We start from the raw sequence: 19,259 nt of genomic DNA, 5'->3' as shown, positions 1-19,259 counted from the left end.
CCCTTCCTGACCAGGGAGTTGGTCACTCACGGTGCAAAGCAGAGGCCTGCAGCGTCCAGCTATTATTTTTGCAGGACCTCGTGGACACGAAGCACTGACAGGCAGCTACAGGTTGGGCTTCTCTGGATCTAGGACAGGTGGGCAGCACCAGCCATCGTGGAGTGGTTGGGAGCCCACCCGAGACGTTGCAGGAAGCAGGAGTTAGTCCTTGGCCAGATGGGGAAACCATGGCTGCAGGAAACACCAGCTTTGTTTTTTCTTCCAGCTCTGAAATAACTTTGCAAACCCCAGGATAAGTAATTTCGCTGGTATTTCGCAAAAGAGAAAGCAATTAGATCCGTCCATGAAGACAACGTGGGTTGCATCTTATAGCTCTCACTATTTACAAAGCTTCCCAGGTGCACATTTGGCATAGCGGTTAAGACGCTGCTTGGGACGCCTGCAGTCCCATTTCTGAGTGCACGGGTTCAAGTCCCATCTCCGCTCCTGAGTCTCGCTTCCTGCTGATGCACACCAGATAGAGTCCCCAGCTGGGTTAATTGCAATTCTCGTCTTGCCTTGGGAGAATTCAGAGCAGACACAGACAAGGTACCAGAAGGAGGACAGGACTTAAAGAGAGCACACATTCAGACTGGGACGCCGCAGCCTTAACTAGTGTTAGGGTCATCCCCTTATCTGTCACGGGTGGTGCCTGATGGAATCTACAGATGAGGCTGATTTGGGGGCGGAGCTTCCATGCAATGGTGAACTCTTGGAAGGTGCTGTGGCCTCAGTGCATGATGGGGAGGTACTAGCCCGTAGCCATGTTGGGTCAGCATGGAAGGGGGTGGAGTTTTAGCAGTACAGGGCTTCAGCACGGAGACTGCTAACAAACTCTGAGCTCCTTTGCCCGCCCCAGCTCCCTGTCTCGGCGATGGCGCAAGTACTTGGGCCCCTGCCTCCCATGTAGGAGGCCTGGATGGAGTCCTGGCTTCTGGCTTTGGCCTGGCCTGGCCCCAGAAGTTGCAGGCACTCGGGGAGTCAACCAGCCGATGGAAGATTTCTGTCTATCTCTCTTTTTCAAATAAATAAAATACTTTTTGAGAAAACGTCCCAAGCCCTCCTGTGTCTAGTGTCACAGCACCCAGACCTGTAACTCTTGTACCCTGCACAGTGCCCCGCACCGAGCTCACCTTGCAGCCCCGGCTGTCAAGTGCGACTCACTTTGGTGGGCGGCTGTCAGCACAGGAGTGTCACAGAGCATTGAGCACCTACCACTTAGGATGATTTCTCTTAGACATACCAAAGGGGGGGGGTCACACACATTTCCTCGAGGGCCCGTGTGGCAACGGCTCCCTAGGACTGCTTCCTAGCTCCCTGCTACGGCCATCAAGAGCAAATATTGGGAGATCACAGTTGCTAAGTAAGTGGCCATGCTAAATCAAAGTGTGAGTGTGAGGGAGAGTGCAAGAGCTCGCTTCTTAGGGGCCCTGTTCTGCAATTTGGACAGGTTCCTTCGTATTATGGATTAAATCAGGTTCAGCAAAATGGTTTTTTTTTTTTTTTTTTTTTTTTTTTTTTTTTTTTTGCTTTCTATTTATTTTTATCCCTGGGTTTGAAAATTCTTCCAAAGGGGCTGGTGTTGTGATGCAGCGGGTTAAGCCACCCCTTGCAGTGCCAGCATCCCATGTGGGCACAGGTTCAAGTCCCAGCTCCCTGCTAATGCATCTGAAAAAGCAACAGAAGACAGCCCAAGTGCTTGGGCCCCTGCACTTACGCAGGAGACCCGGATGAAGCTCCTGGCTCCTGGCTTCAGCCTAACCCAGCCTCAGGAATTGCTGCCATTTGGAGAGTGAATCAGTGGTTGGAAGATCTCTCTCTTTCTGTTTCTCCCACTCTCTCTGAAACTCTGCCTTTCAAACAAATAAAATAAATTTTAAAAAATAAATAAAATTCACCAAAAAGTACACAGAGAGAGAGAGATTAATAGACTTTTTTAACAGTTATCATTGAGGCCAGTGCTGTGGTGTAGTAGGCTAAGCCTCCACCTGCAGCACTGGTTCAAGTCCCAGCAACTCCACTTCTGATCCAGCTCCCTGCTAATGTGCCTGGGAAAGCAGTTGGAAGATGGCCCAAGTGCTTGGCACCGCCTGCACCCACGTGGGAGACCGGAAGAAGCTCCTGGCTCCTGGCTTTGGATCGGCATAGCTCCAGCCTTTTCAGCCATATGGGGAGTGAATCAACAGATGAAAGACCTTTCTCTCTGTCTCTCCATCTCTCTGTCTTTAACTCTACCTCTCAAATAAATAAATAAATATTTAGAAAGGAAGACAGTTACCATTGCACAGGCTTCCAAAGTGAATCGTGAACCAGGCTTTGGCATAGTCATTGCGTGGCTCTGTCAGCACAGAACTTTTAAGTACGGAATGCAGTGGTTAAAAGCAGCACCTTTGGACCAGGCATGGTGGTGCAGTGAGTTAAGCTGCTGCTTGGAACGCCAGCATCCCATACCCGACTCCCTGGGTTCAAGCCTTTGCTACTCCACTTCCAACCCAGCTCCCTGCTGATGCATATCCCGGGAGGCAGCAGGTGCTGGCTAAGTCCTTGAGTCCTTACCACTTCACATAGGAGACCAGCTGGAGTTCTAGGCTCCTGGCTTTGGCCTGGCACAGCCCTGGCTCTTGTGGCCATTAGGGGAGTGAGCCAAAGGTGGAGGATCTCTCTCTTTCTTTCTTTTTACGATTTATTTATTTGAAAGGCATGGTGACACAGGGAGAGAGGGAGAGACACAGAGACGTCTTCCATCCCCTGGTTCACTCCCCAAATAGCCACAAGGACCAGAATCCAGGAGCTTCACCTTAGGCCCCCATGTAGGTGGCAGGGTCCCAAGCTCTTGGAACATTGTTTCTCCCAGTCACATTAGCAGGGAGCTGGATTAGAAATGGAACAGCCAGGACGTGAACCAGTGTCCATCTAGGATGCCGGCATTGCAAGCAGAGGTTTAACCCACTGCACTGCAGTACCCGCCCCGTCTTTCAAACAAGTAAAAATAAATAAACATTGGAAAAAAACAAAACAGCCTTTGGCTGCAAGCTGACCTGGCGCTGAGTCTTATAGGCCCTTCCCCTGCGTGCCTTGTGACTTCCTGGGCCTAAGTGACAGTGTCACTGGTAGACATCTGTGAGCTGGCTGACAGAGTCACTGTGTGCATTTAACCAGATAACATGTGCAGACTTCTTGGCATAGCGCCTGGCACAAGAATAAGCATTCAGTAAATGTTAGCAATTGCTATTTTTAAAGGCAGTCCCTCCAGAACACTTACCTTCCTCAATAGGCAGGTTTAAATTGGATGGAGCTGGGTTTTGAATTCTTTGAAGCTGTTTCTATCTCATAGACAAAACCCATGTCACACCAGGGAAGGCCACACCATAGATGATTATCTTACTTATCGTCAGAGGATATGACCGGTGATGAAATTCAGTGAAAAAGTCTGTTATACGTGTGCAGAGGAAACACCATTCAAAACATTAACGTTTATTTATTTGAAAGATGGGGCGAGAGAGAGAGAAAGAGAGAGAACCAAAGCATCTATCCACTGGTTCACTCCCCAAATGACAACAGCAGCCAGGGTGGAGCCAGGGCCAAAGCCAGGAAGCTAGAATTCCAACTGGGTCTCCCATGTGAGTGGCAAGGGCCCAAGGACTTGAGCCATGATTTGTTGCTTTCCAAGCACATTAGCAGGAAGCTGGATCTGAAGTGGAGACTCCAGCCAGGTGGGACTCCAGCCAGGCACTCCTGTATGGGTCGCAGGCATCCCAAGCCGCTGCTTAACCAGCTGCACCATAACACGCACCCTAAAGAAGCTGCATTTGAAAAATATGTGCAATGCTTGTTCCAAAGGCCCTAAATCCAAGGATAATCTCAGTTATCCCTAAATTCCTTTCGCTTTCTATTACACACTTTTCTGTTCATTTTCTAAAGAAAAACAGACGCTCTGTTGAAAAGGGAAGAAACGTGAGGTCACACTGGAACCAGTCTAGGGGGGTGGGGGAGGGGAAACAAAGCCAGGCCTCCTCTGTTGGGGCCGGCTAAGCAGGTGTGTCTATGATTGCTCATGTTCGTGGGAAACACTTCCTAGGAGAAAATAAGGCATGGATTTCAGTTTGTTTTCTTTTGCACCAAAATAAATTTCTCTTTGCATTTCATTTCCCACAAACTTTTCCAAGTCCCCTCTTGGGGAAGGCGAGAGTGACAGTGGCAATGGCCTGGTTCTGTAGTGAGGTTTTGTGCCGCCCCACTCAGCGGAGTCCCGTTCTTTGTCTCGGCCGTCTCACGTGTGTGAATGACTCTAGGCACTGGCCTCGCCCTCTGAGATCTGAAGCCCACTGTGCTCTGACTGTGCACGCCGGCCGTCACCTGGAAGCCACCCGCGGAGCAGTGTCCAGGCATCTGGGGTCCTGGCCTACCTTGATCACTGTCACAGCTCACAGGTTTTTCATTTCTTTGCACGGGCAGTAGGCCAGTCTGGTGGCTGGGATGAATACCGTCAGCCTCCGCGTCTCCGTGGTTTGCACAGTATCTCCACGCATCCTCCAGTCTGCTTAGAATCACCTCTGCCTGACTGATCACGCCTCAGACCATGCAAATGTCATGTGTATGGTTGCCGGGCTGAACTGTTTAGAGAAGAGTGACAAGAAAAAGTCTGCATGTTCAGTGCATATGAAATGTGCTTTTCTTGGCCAGCGCCACGGCTCAATAGACTAATCCTCCACCTGCGCGCCAGCACACTGGGTTCTAGTCCTGGTCGGGACACCAGATTCTGTCCCGGTTGCTCCTCTTCCAGTCCAGCTCTCTGCTGTGGCCCGGGAAGGCAGTGGAGGATGGCCCAAGTGCTTGGGCCCTGCACCTGCATGGGAGACCAGGAGGAAGCACCTGGCTCCTGGCTTCAGAACAGTGTGGTGCACCAGCCGCAGCAGCCATTGCGGGGTGAACCAACGGAAGGAAGACCTTTCTCTCTGTCTCTCTCACTGTCCACTCTGCCTGTCAAAAAAAAAAAAATAATAATAAATAAATAAATGTTTTTTTTCTTTAAAGATGTATTTGAAAGGCAGTGTTACATCCGCTGGTTCACCCCTCAGATGGTTAGTTGTTAGGGCCAGGCCAGGCCGAAGCCGGGAGCCTGGAATTCCATCCGGGTCTCCCATGTGGGTACAAGAGCCCAAGCCCTTGGGCCGTCTGCTGCTGCTTTCTCAGGCACCTTAGCAAGGAGCTGGATTGGAAGTGGAGCAGCCAGGACTTGAACCGGTGCCCATATGGGCTGCTGGCATCACAGGTGGTGGCTTAACCCGGGGCCCCTGTTTTTCCCCTAATGTCTCCAGTCTGCAGGTGGTTGAATCAGAGCAGTGAATGCAGAGGCAGACTGTACCTTTCATTTTCTTCCTGGGGCTGTGGTGCCTTAGGGACCTCCACCCCTTGTCCTCTTTCTATTTTAATTTAAAAAAATATACACAACATGATTTTCCAATTATCGTTTAAAAAAAATTACTCCTACTCTTAATCTTACTTAACTGCGTTTACATTTCAGTGATGCGAGTAGTTTTTAGGGGATGGCTTAAAACATTCCTAATTTTTTGGGTTTATTGATTAAATTTGAAAAGAAAAAAGCTCTCAGAGAATGGAATTTGGCCCTATTTTGGTCTCTCTTTAGGCCACAGATATTATATATCAGATTTTGTGTGCTCCTGAATTGCATTTATCGAAATTGGAAGGACATTTCATCCACACAGCTCTGGGCTGCTCTGTTTGCAAGTTGCAACAGAACTGGGTTTTTAGTATAATTGTTTCTCCACTTAACTTTATAAGAAAACACATGTCCAAACTGAGGGTAGCCCCATTTTCAGTTTCAACATGGTTTGGGTTTTTACAGAGTCCAAGATTTCCCTAACTCTGCACTTCTTTTTTTTTGGGGGGGGGGTGGATCTTAAAACACACTCTGTTGGCTGGTTCAGTGCTTTGTTCCTGCCAACCAGTTGCTTTTTATGGTAATTGCCAGAGGACCTGGTTTTTGGAAGCTTAGAATCTAAAAACGTATGGCAGTCCAGCCAAGCTACTTTGCAGCCACGTAGGGGGCAGTCGGGCCGAGCCCTGTGCGTGCTGTGAACTGCACCCAGGAGCCAGCGCCGGCTGCCCGGTGCCCTCTTGTGCACAGCATTCGGAATCCTTCTGCTGTCACATTGTGGTGCCACTGGGTGCCGCATCTGGAGGGGACCAGGCTCCAGACCTCCTGTTGGCCATGAGTAGCCAGAGGCATGAGCCCTGTGACCGCTGGGTGATGGGCAATGATAAACACACCTGCTCCTTAAATACCATACCAAGCGTGGCCTGCAAAGAAACAGCACAGGCAAAGCAGGTTAATAGCCAGTGAGTTGTTACTTTGAAGGAAAAACAGCTCAGGAAGAAGGCATGACCACATTCTATGCAACCATTTCATAAAATGAGTATATTATCAGTTTTTTCTGAGTTCTCTGCAAATGGTATCAATTCTCTAAAATAACTGGGACATTTTCCTAGATATCCTTTGAGCATCACAGGAAAACAGCGCCCCAAACTAGCAGATCTTTGGAGCGCTCGCTTTCCTACAAATAGCACACACACACACACGTTTCACCGTAAAAGGGCTCCTGTGTGCTGTCTGCCTGTTGCTGCTGCCTCTGGGAAGTGACAGCACGGCAGGAGGTGACTCTCGGATGGGTGATATCCTGGAGTGACACCAGCAGCCCACCAGCATGTGTCTGCTAGCAGACAGACACACAGACCCCCTGCCATCCAGAAAATATGGAATTGGAGTCAGCTCTTTCTTGTGGGTCTGAAGTCTCTGACATGGAGTTTTGTTACTTGCCCCTTCAGCAATGACTATTCATAAGGGAGCAAAATGTTGCTTCGGGTTACTTTTTTGGGAAGCTTTTCCTCCTGTTCCTGGCAAGGAACCTAACTTGTATCTAAGGACAAGGGAGGCGCCTATCCTCTGGCAATAAGGAATGACCCCGCCCGATACATTGTTACAATTCACAAACCTGATGAATACCCACCCAACCCGGAGTTGGGCTTTTACACTTCAAAGGTATTTTCCTGGGCACCAGAGTGGGGATCACCTCCACCCAGAGAGCAAGCAGAACCTTTAATTTCACAGTTGGCTGCAGTCAACGGGTTTCTCTCCCCGTGGAACAAGTTCAAGGAGTCAACCACAGACACAGCCAGCCCCATCCAGGCCTTGCTGGGGCTGCAAGGCATGCAAGGTCACTTCTCGCGTGCACTTGACAAGCCCTCCTGCCGGGTGAATGCACACGGGGGCTGCAGGCAGGTGCTGCTGGCATTTCTGTGTCCCTGGAGCTGGTTGCACGCACTGCATGTTCGAGGGGCTCCCTTCAGTGCAGTCACCCCTCTGAGGCTGAGTGTCAGTTTATATGTTGTTTTTTTTTTTTTCTACATTGTGTTACGTGATTTCCTTAATGTCATTTAATGTGTATGAAACTTGGCTGGGGCTGGCACTGTGGCATAGCGGGTAAAGCTGCCGTCTGCAGTGCTGGCATCCCATATGGGCGCCGGGTTGAGTCCCGGCTGCTCCAGTTCCCATCCAGCTCTCTGCTGTGGCCTGGGAAAGCAAGTCCTTGGGCCCCTGCACCCACAAGGGAAGACCCGGAGGAAGCTCCTGGCGCCTGCTTCGGATCGGCACAGCTCCAACCATTGCGGCCAACTGGGGAGTGAACCAGTGGATGGAAGACCTCTCTCTCTGTCTCTCTCTACCTCTCCTTCTCTCTCTGTGTAACTCTTTCAAATAAATACATAAATCTTAAAAAAAAAAAAAAAAGAAAGAAAGAAAGAAACTTGGCTCTCTTTTTGCCAAGCCTTTCCATGGGGCAACTATCTCCATAACCTATTGCTTCACTTTGGCAATGGAATTGTTGCAATTTGCAGGCAACTTTTTTTTTCTCTCTCTCTTTCTTTGTAAAGTGTCCAATGATGCTGGCTTTGCTTCCCAACTTGTTCTCTGTCCTGGTAGCACCTTGTCCCTGTCATTCCTGGGTGTAAAGACTGATCTAGATGACAGTACTCAACAAGGAATGACTTAGCTAGCCACGGTCAAGGCCATGGATACTAAATAAGTTAAAACGCAGAAGTACTTAGCACACAGCCGGGCATAGAGGAAGTGCTTTGTAAGGACTGTCAGAGTTCTGGGAACAAAATGTTATTGCCTTGTCCTCCGATGGAGTACTTTTTATATTTCCATAATTACCAGAAGCAGCGGAGGTAACCTCACACGCCCACGCTAGTCCGGAAGGGGCCAGAGTGGGCACCAGTAAACACTGATACAAACACTCACTGGTTCTCCGTGTTTTTCCTAAAGTTCCCTGGGTCCCTCGAAGAAAAGATTGTGGAAGGAGCTCGCAGTGCCTGGTTATTGTCTCACAGTCTACACTGCAAGCCTCCACCCAGGATAGCTTAGCAGGCTTTCCTGTCCTCGTCTACATGGCCCTGTAATGATTTTCTCTGTAATGACTGTCTCTTCCCTGGGAGACAGGCCCCTGGTTGCATTGTATGAGGGGGTCTTCTGAAAGATCCTGGTAGGATGGCGCCGTGGCTCACTAGGCTAATCCTCTGCCTTGCGGCGCCGGCACACCAGGTTCTAGTCCTGGTCGGGGCACCAGTTTCTGTCCCGGTTGCCCCTCTTCCAGGCCAGCTCTCTGCTGTGGCCCGGGAGTGCAGTGGAGGATGGCCCAAGTGCTTGGGCCCTGCACCCCATGGGAGACCATCGGATCAGCACGGTGCGCCAGCTGCAGCGCGCCGGCTGCAGCGCGCCGGCGGCGGCCATTGGAGGTTGAACCAACGGCAAAAGGAAGACCTTTCTCTCTGTTTCTCTCTCTCACTGTCCACTCTGCCTGTCCAAAAAAAAAAAAAAAATAAGGGGGGGGGTGTATCTCAAAGATCCTGGAAGCCTGGAATTAGAAGAAAAGTTTATTCTGGTGCAAAAAAATACACACACACACAAAGTCCTGCATAGATTCCACCTCCACCCCCACCCCCGAGCTTTTTAAAGATCCCGCGCGTGCACAGATTTGACTGGAACCTTCTTGAGTGCCCTGGGCCTGTGATCACACTGACATTGCTCTCCTCCTGGCTTAATCGTTCTGTGACTCTTGGAGCCCGGCTCAGAAGGTGCTGTCTGTGCTGTCTGTGCGCAGCGGTAGAAAAGCCTACCTTGGGAGAGATTGGGTTGGGAGAGCAAAAGGAAGGCGGAAGGATTTTTCCAGAGGGCATGACTGGAGACGTGGTATTTTCTGTGTTTCCCCGGGGGAGGCACAGTGCCTCCTTCACTCCTCGCCAAAGGTCACTGCTGTGTGGATGGCCACGGTGATGATGGCAGGGACCTAACCCTTGGCTGGCTTTGGAGTCTGCCAGCCCTACCCCTTCTTGGATTACACGGGTAGTCCCTCTCACCCTTACACATCTTTCTTTCCAGTGTGTCCCTAGCTGCTTTTCCCACCAAATTCTCTAGGACAAAAGAGCTACCCAAAGGAATCGAACACAGATCAAGATCTTGCTTCCAGGGCTGGCTGGAGTTCAGCCAGTGGTGAAGACTCCTCTTGGGATCCTGCATCCCACGTTGGGGTGCCTGGTTCAAGTCCTGGCTTGGCTCTGGATTCCAGCTTTCTGCTAATAGTGTGCACCCTAGGGGCCGACACTGTGGCGTAGTGGATAAAGTCACTGCCTGCAGTGCTGGCATCCCATATGGGCGCCAGTTTGAGTCCCGGCTGCTCCTCTTCCCATCCAGCTCTCTGCTATGGCCTGGCTCAGCCCCAGTTGTTGGCAGGCATTTGGGGAGTGACCAGCAGATGGGAGATCTCTCTCTCTCTCTCTCTCTCTCTCTCTCTTTCTGCATTTCAAGGAAATCTTTGGAAATATAGAGTTGTTTTTTTTTTAAGTTGTAAAAGAAAAAAAGAGAACCTGTTTTCATCTTCCTCTTTATGTGGCATTGGGAGAGGTTTGTCTTCAGGGTGTAGAAGGAGTTGGTAATGCGTCTTCCACTGCACCTGTTGCAGCAGTGAGTTGCAGGCGGGGCTGGGGTAGGGGAAAGCAGTGGGGAGCTGGGGAGCCGTCTGCAGGCTCTCTCCTACCCCAGGAAAACCTGCATTGCTGGCAGACAGGGCCACCTGCTCACCTGCTAACTGACCCAGTGGGGCGGTTTGCCGGTGCTTTCTCTGAAATGAAGGGATGGTCCCATGGCATCTGGAGCCAGAGCCACCCCGAGATGTTGTAGAAATGCAGTTGCTTTGGAGTAGAGAAACTGGAGTCCCAGACCCCAGGGAGCTTCGCCGTCTGCCCAGAACCACGCAGCAGGTGAGTGGTCCAACAAGGCCAGAGCCCGGCATCTTTTCCCTGTACTGTTCACCTCTTGTTTACAACGGCGGGATTTCTCATAGCAAACGAACCTCAGGTTTTTGACTGTCTGTGAAAGCTACACGCCATTCTCTGTTGTCCACTCTTGTTTTCCTCCTGCTTCTTAGCAGAAAAAAAAAAAAATCCGTCAATATAAAATGCCTTCTCTTTGTAAAAAAAAAAAAAAAGTAGTTATCCACCGTTTGTCCTAACGTGCATTTATTCCTGGTTATTAATACTGCAACTATTGAGATGAAAACCAAGAAAAGGAAAAACAAAAAAGTAATTGAATATTTGCTTCTCTTCACAGACACTCCAGAAAATGGATCCAACAAGGGTGACGGGTGAGAAAAATTGTTTTCCTTTGCCATTTGTGCTTTGCAAGGATGACATTCTTAGTGCCAGCCGCAGGGAATCTGATGGTTTTCTCTCCGTTCTGCTTAAATCCAGCGCAGCTAACAGAACGCGGCCGAACAAGGACGACACGTATTGGAAGGAGATCAATGCAGCCATGGCTCTCACAAACCTGGCCCAAGGGAAGGACACTCTGCAAGGGACCGCCAGCTGCATCATCCAGAAGTCATCCCATATAGCGGAAGTCAAGACGGTCCGGGTCCCCCTGGTGCCGCAATTCTAAGGGCTTGTCACTCTCAGATCCTGTCCCTGCCTTCTCTGCCGTCCTCGTCCTTAAGAGCCGAAGCTGGGGTGCAAATGACTCTCTTGCAAACCTCTTCCTCTTTTTAATTACCCTAAGTATATCATTTAGTTGCTTCTATAAAAGACATATAAATTATAAAAAAAAACTCATTTTAATCGAAAGTATTAACTTATTTTATGTTACTCAAACTATGCATAAAACGCCTGTCTTACCATTACAGTAAGTGCCTTATTTCCCGAAAGTCAGCACCAACGTGGGCAGAGTGGGACGGCTGTGTCTCACAGGCCAACCCCAGATGGTTGTGAGGCTGCGTGCATCAAGCCGAGACGGACCTAACTCTTCCAGGACTGGAACCAGAGTTGCTAGAAGCCCTGCAAGCATATTCAGTAGTGCACACGTTGGAACTTGGAAATCAGTGCAGCCCAGATGAACTGCTCTTTCCAGACGATGTCGACACTGCGTCTTTCAGAGTGACAGTGAGAATTTTATGCACACGTCCTTAGCCTGCAGATCTGACCTATCGCAAACCTCCACAATGCAGGGGCGCTGCGAGCAGCATAATGTGTGCATTTAAAAGTTGATTCCTTCACATGAATTTAAAACTGCAGTGACTACGTGGTGACCAGCAACCCTGTTTTTAAGCACAATGTCCAGTAGAATTGATTTGGATTTTCACTCTCTCAAGTTTGGCTGAAGTTCAAAAAAAAAAAAACCTCAAAAGTTTTCATTAGAAAAAGAGTGTACTTTTAAAACTTGTAATCTTGTTTGCATTAAGAGTTCAGTATTTTTTTTTCTGTGAAGAGAAAACTTTTTCATATGGAATGACTAAAAACTTTTTTTGTTTGGTTCATTTCAAATTATAATTGCTGGTGGACGATTTGTATTGCAATGAGAACAAGACAATGAAAGAAATGTATCTCTATGTGAATAGCACATATACATGCATAAAATTTATTTTTAAATTTAAAACATATGGAAAGCAAAACGTGGAGCAGTCTCTGAGTTTTGCCAACGAGGATATTTAAGCAAAAATTAAGTGAAATCATGCATCCAGAGAAAGAGAGTTTTGTTTCTAAGTTAGACTACCATTCAGTGAGAATAATCAATCTCAGAAGAAGAAGAATATTCTGATCAGCTTGGGAAGACTTGAAACTTGAATAAGCAGTGGAAATGCCAACTGTACCAGAGTGCGTGTGCTACAGAAACATAAAAAGGATTGGGCTTTTTATGGTGAGATTTTTTTTCTGGGTATGTCATCTATTTTTAAATTTTTTTTTAAACTGGAAAGCATTTTTGTTGAGTGTGAATAAGAACTGGTAGTGCAGCCCTGTGGTAGCATTTTTCTTTACTTTGCAAAATGTTTTTAAAACCAAAGGTTGCTCCAGTTGATGTATGGACAGCATCAGTCTTGATATAAACTCTAGGTCACTTTTTCATGTATCATAGCCTTTGGGGGCTTGGGTTTATTTAGTGTAATGAAGATAATTTGATATAAAATATTTTGTATATATATATTTTTACTTTGTTTTCTAAATCGCTGTTTGCAGTGACAGTAAATGCAAAGCAAGATATGTAAGTTATGACTGTATGAACAGATGAAGTATGCGTTTTTGGTTTAGATCCTTAACTAGTTCGAAGTTCATGGTTAAAAAAAAAAACACTTGGGAATCTTTACAAAACAATTTTTGCAAAAATGTGAGTACGTCAATGAAAACTAAGGACAAATACTTCACTCTTTTTCATACTATTGTAAGTTATTCCGGTATGAATTATTATAATAAAAGTGTTTTTGTTTTAACATTTTTCCGTTAGATGAGTGACTGCTGGTTGTATTTTGTTTGAATTAGTCATGATTCATTTTTGTCATCTTTTTTTTGGAAAAAAAAAGCAAAAAATGTGTTTTGTGTTATGAACTATAAATGACAAGCCAGTATAGGACCACAATTCAAATGATTTTTGTTTTTAAATACCAAAGCATGTCGTCTGGCGTATAAACACATCAAGATTTTATAATTAGCACATCCTTGGCAATAGTTGCCATTGCAATTACTTTTAATTTATTTTTTCTTTTGCTGCTTTAAACATTTTCTGGAAATTAAAGTTCTTTCAAAGACTCTCGCACGATGCTGAGTCAGCAGCTGAGGCTCTAACTGGTTATTTATGTTGTAGAGAAAGAGAGTGACCTCTCTCCTTTGTTTTGCCAGATGTAATCATTTTAATAAAATTAAGATGTGCCAGGAGTTCTTGACAGATTTAAAATAAAAGCTAATTTCTAGACCTCAACGATCCTCTGGGTTTTGTTTTCCTTTGGGAGGCGAGCAGGTGGAGAAAGCCGTAGGACACAGGGGTGCATTATGTGCCGGGATTCTGCTTGGTGGGTGAGGGGTGTGATGCGGGGGCCCTGGGTCTCTACTGGGTTTTGAATTTCATCACCGCAGACCACCAACCACCTTGGAGAGCCGACGAAAAGAGAGTGTGATGTGACTATTAAAATACACAGCTTTCAAATGAGCACATTCACTAAATACCTTTCAGTAGCTAATACAATTAGCATCCTCACCAGAGCACTCGGTACTGGAGAGAAATCCTTGGCGGTGAACTAGACAGTCCACCTAGTGGAGCCTGCTAGAAACTTGAGATAACAATTGGATTTATAAAGCATCTACCATAGTGCCCTGGCAAATAAGAGGTGTTTAGTAATGGGTTGGTATTATCACATAATTATAACTCCTATAGATAGGAGTTATATACAAGAAAGTAAAAATATAAATGGAATGAGTCATTTATGTTAATCTTTTTTGAGAAGATTTATTTAGTTGGAAGACAGAGTGCAGAGAAGGTGAGAGAGAGAGAAAGATATTCCATCCGTTGGTTCACTCACCTACTAGCCACAACAACCAGATTTGGGCCAGGCCAAAGCCAGGAGCCATGAACTCCATATGGGTCTCCCACGTGGGTGGCAGGGACTCAAATACTTGAGCCATCAACTGGTGGTTTCCCAGGCACGTTACTAGGGAGCTGGCTTGGAAGCAGAGTAGCTGGGACTTGAACCAGGCACTCTGATAAAGGATGCAGGTGTCCTAAGTGATGGCTTAACCCACTGTACCACAATGTCCACCCCAGCCATGAGTCACTTAATGGAGAGCTCTGGAAGGCAAAGGTGTCAGACTTGAAAGGCTGCCATGAAATTCGTTAGAAGGAACTTCGAGATGACCATTTTCGTAACATCACTTTGAACTTCCTGGAGGAAGCATAAAGCAGAGCAAATGTTAGGAAGGACAGACAGACTGATAGAAAACACAGCATGAGGCCGGCGCTGTGGCTTAGCAGTAAAGCTACTGCCTGTAGCGCCAGCATCCCATATGGGCGCCGGTTCAAGTCCCGGCTGTTCCACTTCCGATCCAGCTCTCTGTTGTGGCCTTGGAAAGCAATAGAAGATGGTCCAAGTCCTTGGGCCCCTGCACCCGCATGGGAGACCCAGAGGAGGCCTCTGGCTCCTGGCTTTGGATCGGTGCATCTCCGGCCATTGCAGCCAATTGAGGAGTGAACCAACGAATGGAAGACCTCTCTCTCTCTCTCTCTCTCTCTCTCTCTCTCTCTGCCTCTCCTCTCTCTGTGTAACTCTTTCAGATAAATAAATAAATCTTTAAAAAAAGAAAAGACATTGCGTGCCGTAACTTCCTTCTTTAGGATAAACAATTTCTTTTCCCTCTAGTTGTCCTGCTTGGGGCTGTAGATGCCTATGAAGAATCTCCAACTTCTGGCTTCCGCCTGCTCCAAGTAGCAGGGTTTAACAAACAGTGGCAACAGCCGTGGTCTGCTTTTGAACTCGTCCAGCTCCATGTCATCTCATGTCGTGCAAATAAACGCAGCGCCTAAGAGCAAGCGGACCAGACCCTTCTGGCTGGGCGGTGGAGATGGGCTGTGTGGGAGGCAGTGTGGAGTGTAGCTAAGGACTTATCCTGACACCTCCGCCACTTTCCTCTTTAGAGACTTTGGGGGAAAAAAAAACAAGTCATCTCTGCCCAGTGTTTGCATCAATAAAATTAGATCCATGAAATGGACTTTCTCCAAAGGTCTGTCTCGAGTTTGCAGTGAGATGTAAAAATGCTTTGCACGTAGCACGGCACTGAGCCGGTGGCAAGGACGATGAATGTTCCACACACACCCGCCCCAGACGGCTCGCAGCCCACACCTTTTGGCACTCTGAGTTGGGGTTTCCGTGAAAGCACACGGACCCTTCAATTGTCCAGTGTTGTCATAGCACTTGTCCTGGTCTCCCCGATTTAGGACCTTCAGAACACCAACAGTTTCTTGTCCTGTATTTCCTTGCAACAAATATGATCAGAACTAGATGTTTGATTGTCACACCCCCTGGACAGAATTTCAAATACACCTCTTGGAACTTCTGAGACCCATTTTGCAGATGAACTGAAAATGTGGTTTGGGGGATGTGTGCATTAGTCATACTGAACTTTTTATAAGATTTACTTATTTATTTGAAAAGCAGAATTAGATTGAGCTATCTGCTGCTTCTCTCCCCAGATGACCACAGTGACCCTGGCTGGGCTATGTAGAAGCCAAGAGCCTGGACTGGAACTCCATCCAGTTCTCTCATGGGGGCGACAGGGACCCAAGCACTTAGGCCATTTTCTGTTGCTTTCCCAGTGTCATTAGCAGGGAGCTGGATCCAAAGTGGAGCAGCCAGGACTCGAACCCGTGCTCATATGAGATGCTGGTGTTGTGAGTGGTAGGTTAACCTGCTGTGTTACAACACTGGCCCCAGTAAACTTTTCTTTAAAAATTTTTAAAAATCAATCAAAAAGTTATTTTTATTTATTTGAAAGGCAGAGTTAGAGAGAAAGAGAGAACCAGTCTTCCATTCACTGATTCACTCTCCAAATGGCCGCAATGACCAGGCCTGGGCCAAGCTGAAGCCAGGAGCCAGGAGCTTCATCCAGGTCTCCCACATGGGTGCAGGGGCCCAAGCACTTGGGCCATCTTCCGCTGCCTTCCCAGGCCATAGCAGAGAGCTGGATCCAAAGTGGAGCAGCCGAGACTTGAACGAGCATCCATATGGGATGCCAGTGTTGCAGGTGGCAGCTATAGCTGCTACTTCACAATGCTGGCCTCAAAAACTTTTTACTTTTAAGGTGAGAAAAACAGATTTCTGAGTTTGGAAAAACAAGCTGCTATGTATTTACATCTAACACAAATGGTTCTATAGAAATCCACCCCAAGTAAAGATGGCCTCAATAAATGTTCAAAAACAAATTTCAGCCCAAAATCAGTTTCTGGAAATAAGTCTAATCTGGCTGGAATGCTTGTTATGTAAGCAAAATCATAAAATATAGTTAGCATTTTAAAGAATTATAAGTATCACTTATGTTAGTTGCAGAAAAATTTAAACAGTGTAGAAGGGCACAAGGTAAAAACAATAAAATAAACAAACAACCACATTCCTTGTCTCTCCACACTCTCAGTCTCAAATCTCAGAGAGAATTATATGCCGGCGCCGTGGCTCACTAGGCTAATCCTCTGCCTTGCGGCGCCGGCACACCAGGTTCTAGTCCCGGTCGGGGTGCCAGATTCTGTCCTGGTTGCCCCTCTTCTAGGCCAGCTCTCTGCTGTGGCCCGGGAAGGCAGTGGAGGATGGCCCAAGTGCTTGGGCCCTGCACCCCATGGGAGACCAGGAAAAGCACCTGGCTCCTGCCTTCGGATCAGTGTGATGCGCCAGCCGCAGCGCGCCAGCCGCAGCGGCCATTGGAGGGTGAACCAACGGCAAAGGAAGACCTTTCTCTCTGTCTCTCTCTCTCACTGTCCACTCTGCCTGTCAAAAAAAAAAAAAAAGAGAGAGAATTGTGTTCAGCAATGTCTCACATGCTTCCAGGAGCTTGAAATTGCGTGATTTTCCATCTTGCACTAATTATTATATCCATTCCCCTCTGCGGTTTTCCCCCATCCATCACATGTATATCAATATATGTAGATTTCATTATTTTAAATGAATACATACGATTTTATTTAGGGATCTACTGCAATTTATCTAGCAAATACTCCATTGATGGACACTTGGGCTATTTTCAATTTTTAGTTATAAACTAGGGGCTCTCAAAGTGCTATTTCACAGCAAGATAAGGAACTTGCACCACAATGTAAATCAATGCGGTACTCTATTTTTATTTTATTTTATTTATTTATTTGAGTGGTAGAGTTACAGACCGTGAGAGGGAGTGATAGAGAGAAAGGTCTCCCATCTGCTGGTTCACTCCCCAAATGGCCATAACGGCCGGAGCTGAGATGAGCCAGTATGAAGCCAGGAACTAGGAGCGTCTTCCAGGTCTCCCACGTGGGTACAGAGACCCAGGCACTTGGGCCATCTTTTACTGTTTTCTCAGACCACAGCAGAGAGCTGGATCAGAAGAGGAGCAGCGGGGACTAGAACCGGTGCCCATATGGGCTGCCGGCGCTGCAGGCAGTGGATTAACCTGCTGGGCCACAGCACCGGCCCAAATGTGGTGCTCCTTATTAAGGAAGTCTTTGTGAAAGAAAAAGGTTGGACTCCCAGTTGATTTGCACTGAGCTGATTTTCCCTGCTGGGGACACTTGATCCAGTGCACCGGCTCGTGTGCAGGCATCTTCCGCCACGTCCATCGATAGGGACCAGACATCTAGAAATGGATTTAATGGGTCGGTGATAGATACATCAGATTTTTGATGGATGTCACCAAATTTACATTTTTAAATTGCACCAACTGATAACTTCCAACAACAGGGCATGTCTGTTTCTCCTCTAACTGGTGAGAACATTGAGTATTCTTAATTTAAGCGTCTCAATATTTGACGATGTAATGGGTAATAATTTTATCTTATTGTTTGAATTTGCTCTTCCTTAAGATGAATGACAGGGCTGGTGCCGTGGCTCACTAGGCTAATCCTCCGCCTTGTGGCGCCGGCACACTGGGTTCTAGTCCCGGCCGGGCGCCGGATTCTGTCCCGGTTGCCCCTGTTCCAGGCCAGCTCTCTGCTGTGGCCCGGGAGTGCAGTGGAGGATGGCCCAAGTGCTTGGTCCCTGCACCCCATGGGAGACCAGGAGAAGCACCTGGCTCCTGCCATCGGATCAGCGCGGTGCGCCAGCCGCAGCAGGCCAGCCACGCCCGGCCATTGGAGAGTGAACCAATGACAAAGGAAGACCTTTCTCTCTGTCTCTCACTGTCCACTCTGCCTGTCAAAAAATAAAAAATAAAAATAAAAAAAGATGAATGACAGTGCAAAAGGCTACCAGGGTTTCCTTTAAGTGAACAGCTTGTCTTTTTCTTTTTTGACTTCTTGTTGTCCATTTGTAGTTGATTTGTAATTGAAGAATTCAGTGCCTCGTCTTTAATAAATGTTGCAGAAAGTCTCCCTGCCTGTTCCTGATTCTCCTATCCTCACTTGTAGCTTTGTTGGAACCAGAAGCTTCCACTACCTGTGTTGGGCCACGGTGGAAGCAGCATTACTGTAATGGTGTAGGGCACAAACCCCGAGCCCCACGGCTGAGCGCACTTCCCTCTGCCTGGGGCACTGTCTGCACCTCCGTTTTCTCACCTGTAAAACAGAGGTCATGATCATGTCTATTAGCCAGTGTTGTTGGGAGAATTAAATTAGTTTTCATATATAAAGCGCTAACAATTGTACCCCATACATGGGCACAGCCAAGGTGGTAAAAAAAAATTGCCCATGTTTTCTGCTGTTAGTTTGAAGATTTATTTATTTACTTTTTTAAATAAACTTGACTCTGAGGCTGGTGCTGTTCGTATCCTGGCTTCTCTGCTTCCAATCCTGCTCCCTGCTAATGTGCCTGGGAAAAGCAGCAGCAGATGGCCCAAGTATTTGAGTCCCTGCACTCACCTGGGAGACCTGGATGCAACTCCTGGCTCCTGGCATTGGCCTGGCCCAGTGCTGGCTGTGTGGCCATCTGGCAAGGGAACTAGTGGAGGGAAGATCTGTCTCTCTCTGTCTCTCCCTTCCTTTCCATAACTGGTTCAAAATAAATAAATAAATCTTTTTTAATAAATGAAATAAACATCTTTTAATTTCATGTATACATGAATTTTTAAAAATATTTATTTATTTTTAAAGGTTTATGTATTTGAAAGGCAGAGTTACAGGTTGAGAGAGAGAGAGAGAGAAAGAGATTTTCTATCCA

The 19,259-nt window shown here is 47.2% G+C and overlaps 1 protein-coding gene across 3 annotated transcripts in view; it reads left to right on the top strand.

Annotated features, from left to right (window-relative positions):
- The window catches only part of MKX (mohawk homeobox), an 81,584-nt gene extending 68,230 nt beyond the window's left edge, over window positions 1-13,354 (top strand). For all 3 annotated transcript variants that reach the window (XM_008268035.4, XM_051821593.2, XM_051821594.2), the window contains 2 exons: window positions 10,724-10,757; window positions 10,864-13,354. In XM_008268035.4, coding sequence (XP_008266257.1) covers window positions 10,724-10,757; window positions 10,864-11,050 — 221 coding nt within the window. In that variant the 3' untranslated portion in view covers window positions 11,051-13,354. The remainder of the gene's footprint in view (window positions 1-10,723; window positions 10,758-10,863) is intronic.
- Window positions 13,355-19,259: the final 5,905 nt, after the last annotated feature.

The sequence above is a fragment of the Oryctolagus cuniculus genome, chromosome 13 (assembly GCF_964237555.1).
Source record: "Oryctolagus cuniculus chromosome 13, mOryCun1.1, whole genome shotgun sequence".
NCBI classification, from domain to species: Eukaryota; Metazoa; Chordata; class Mammalia; order Lagomorpha; family Leporidae; genus Oryctolagus; species Oryctolagus cuniculus.
This window is presented reverse-complemented; position numbering and strand designations above follow the sequence as displayed.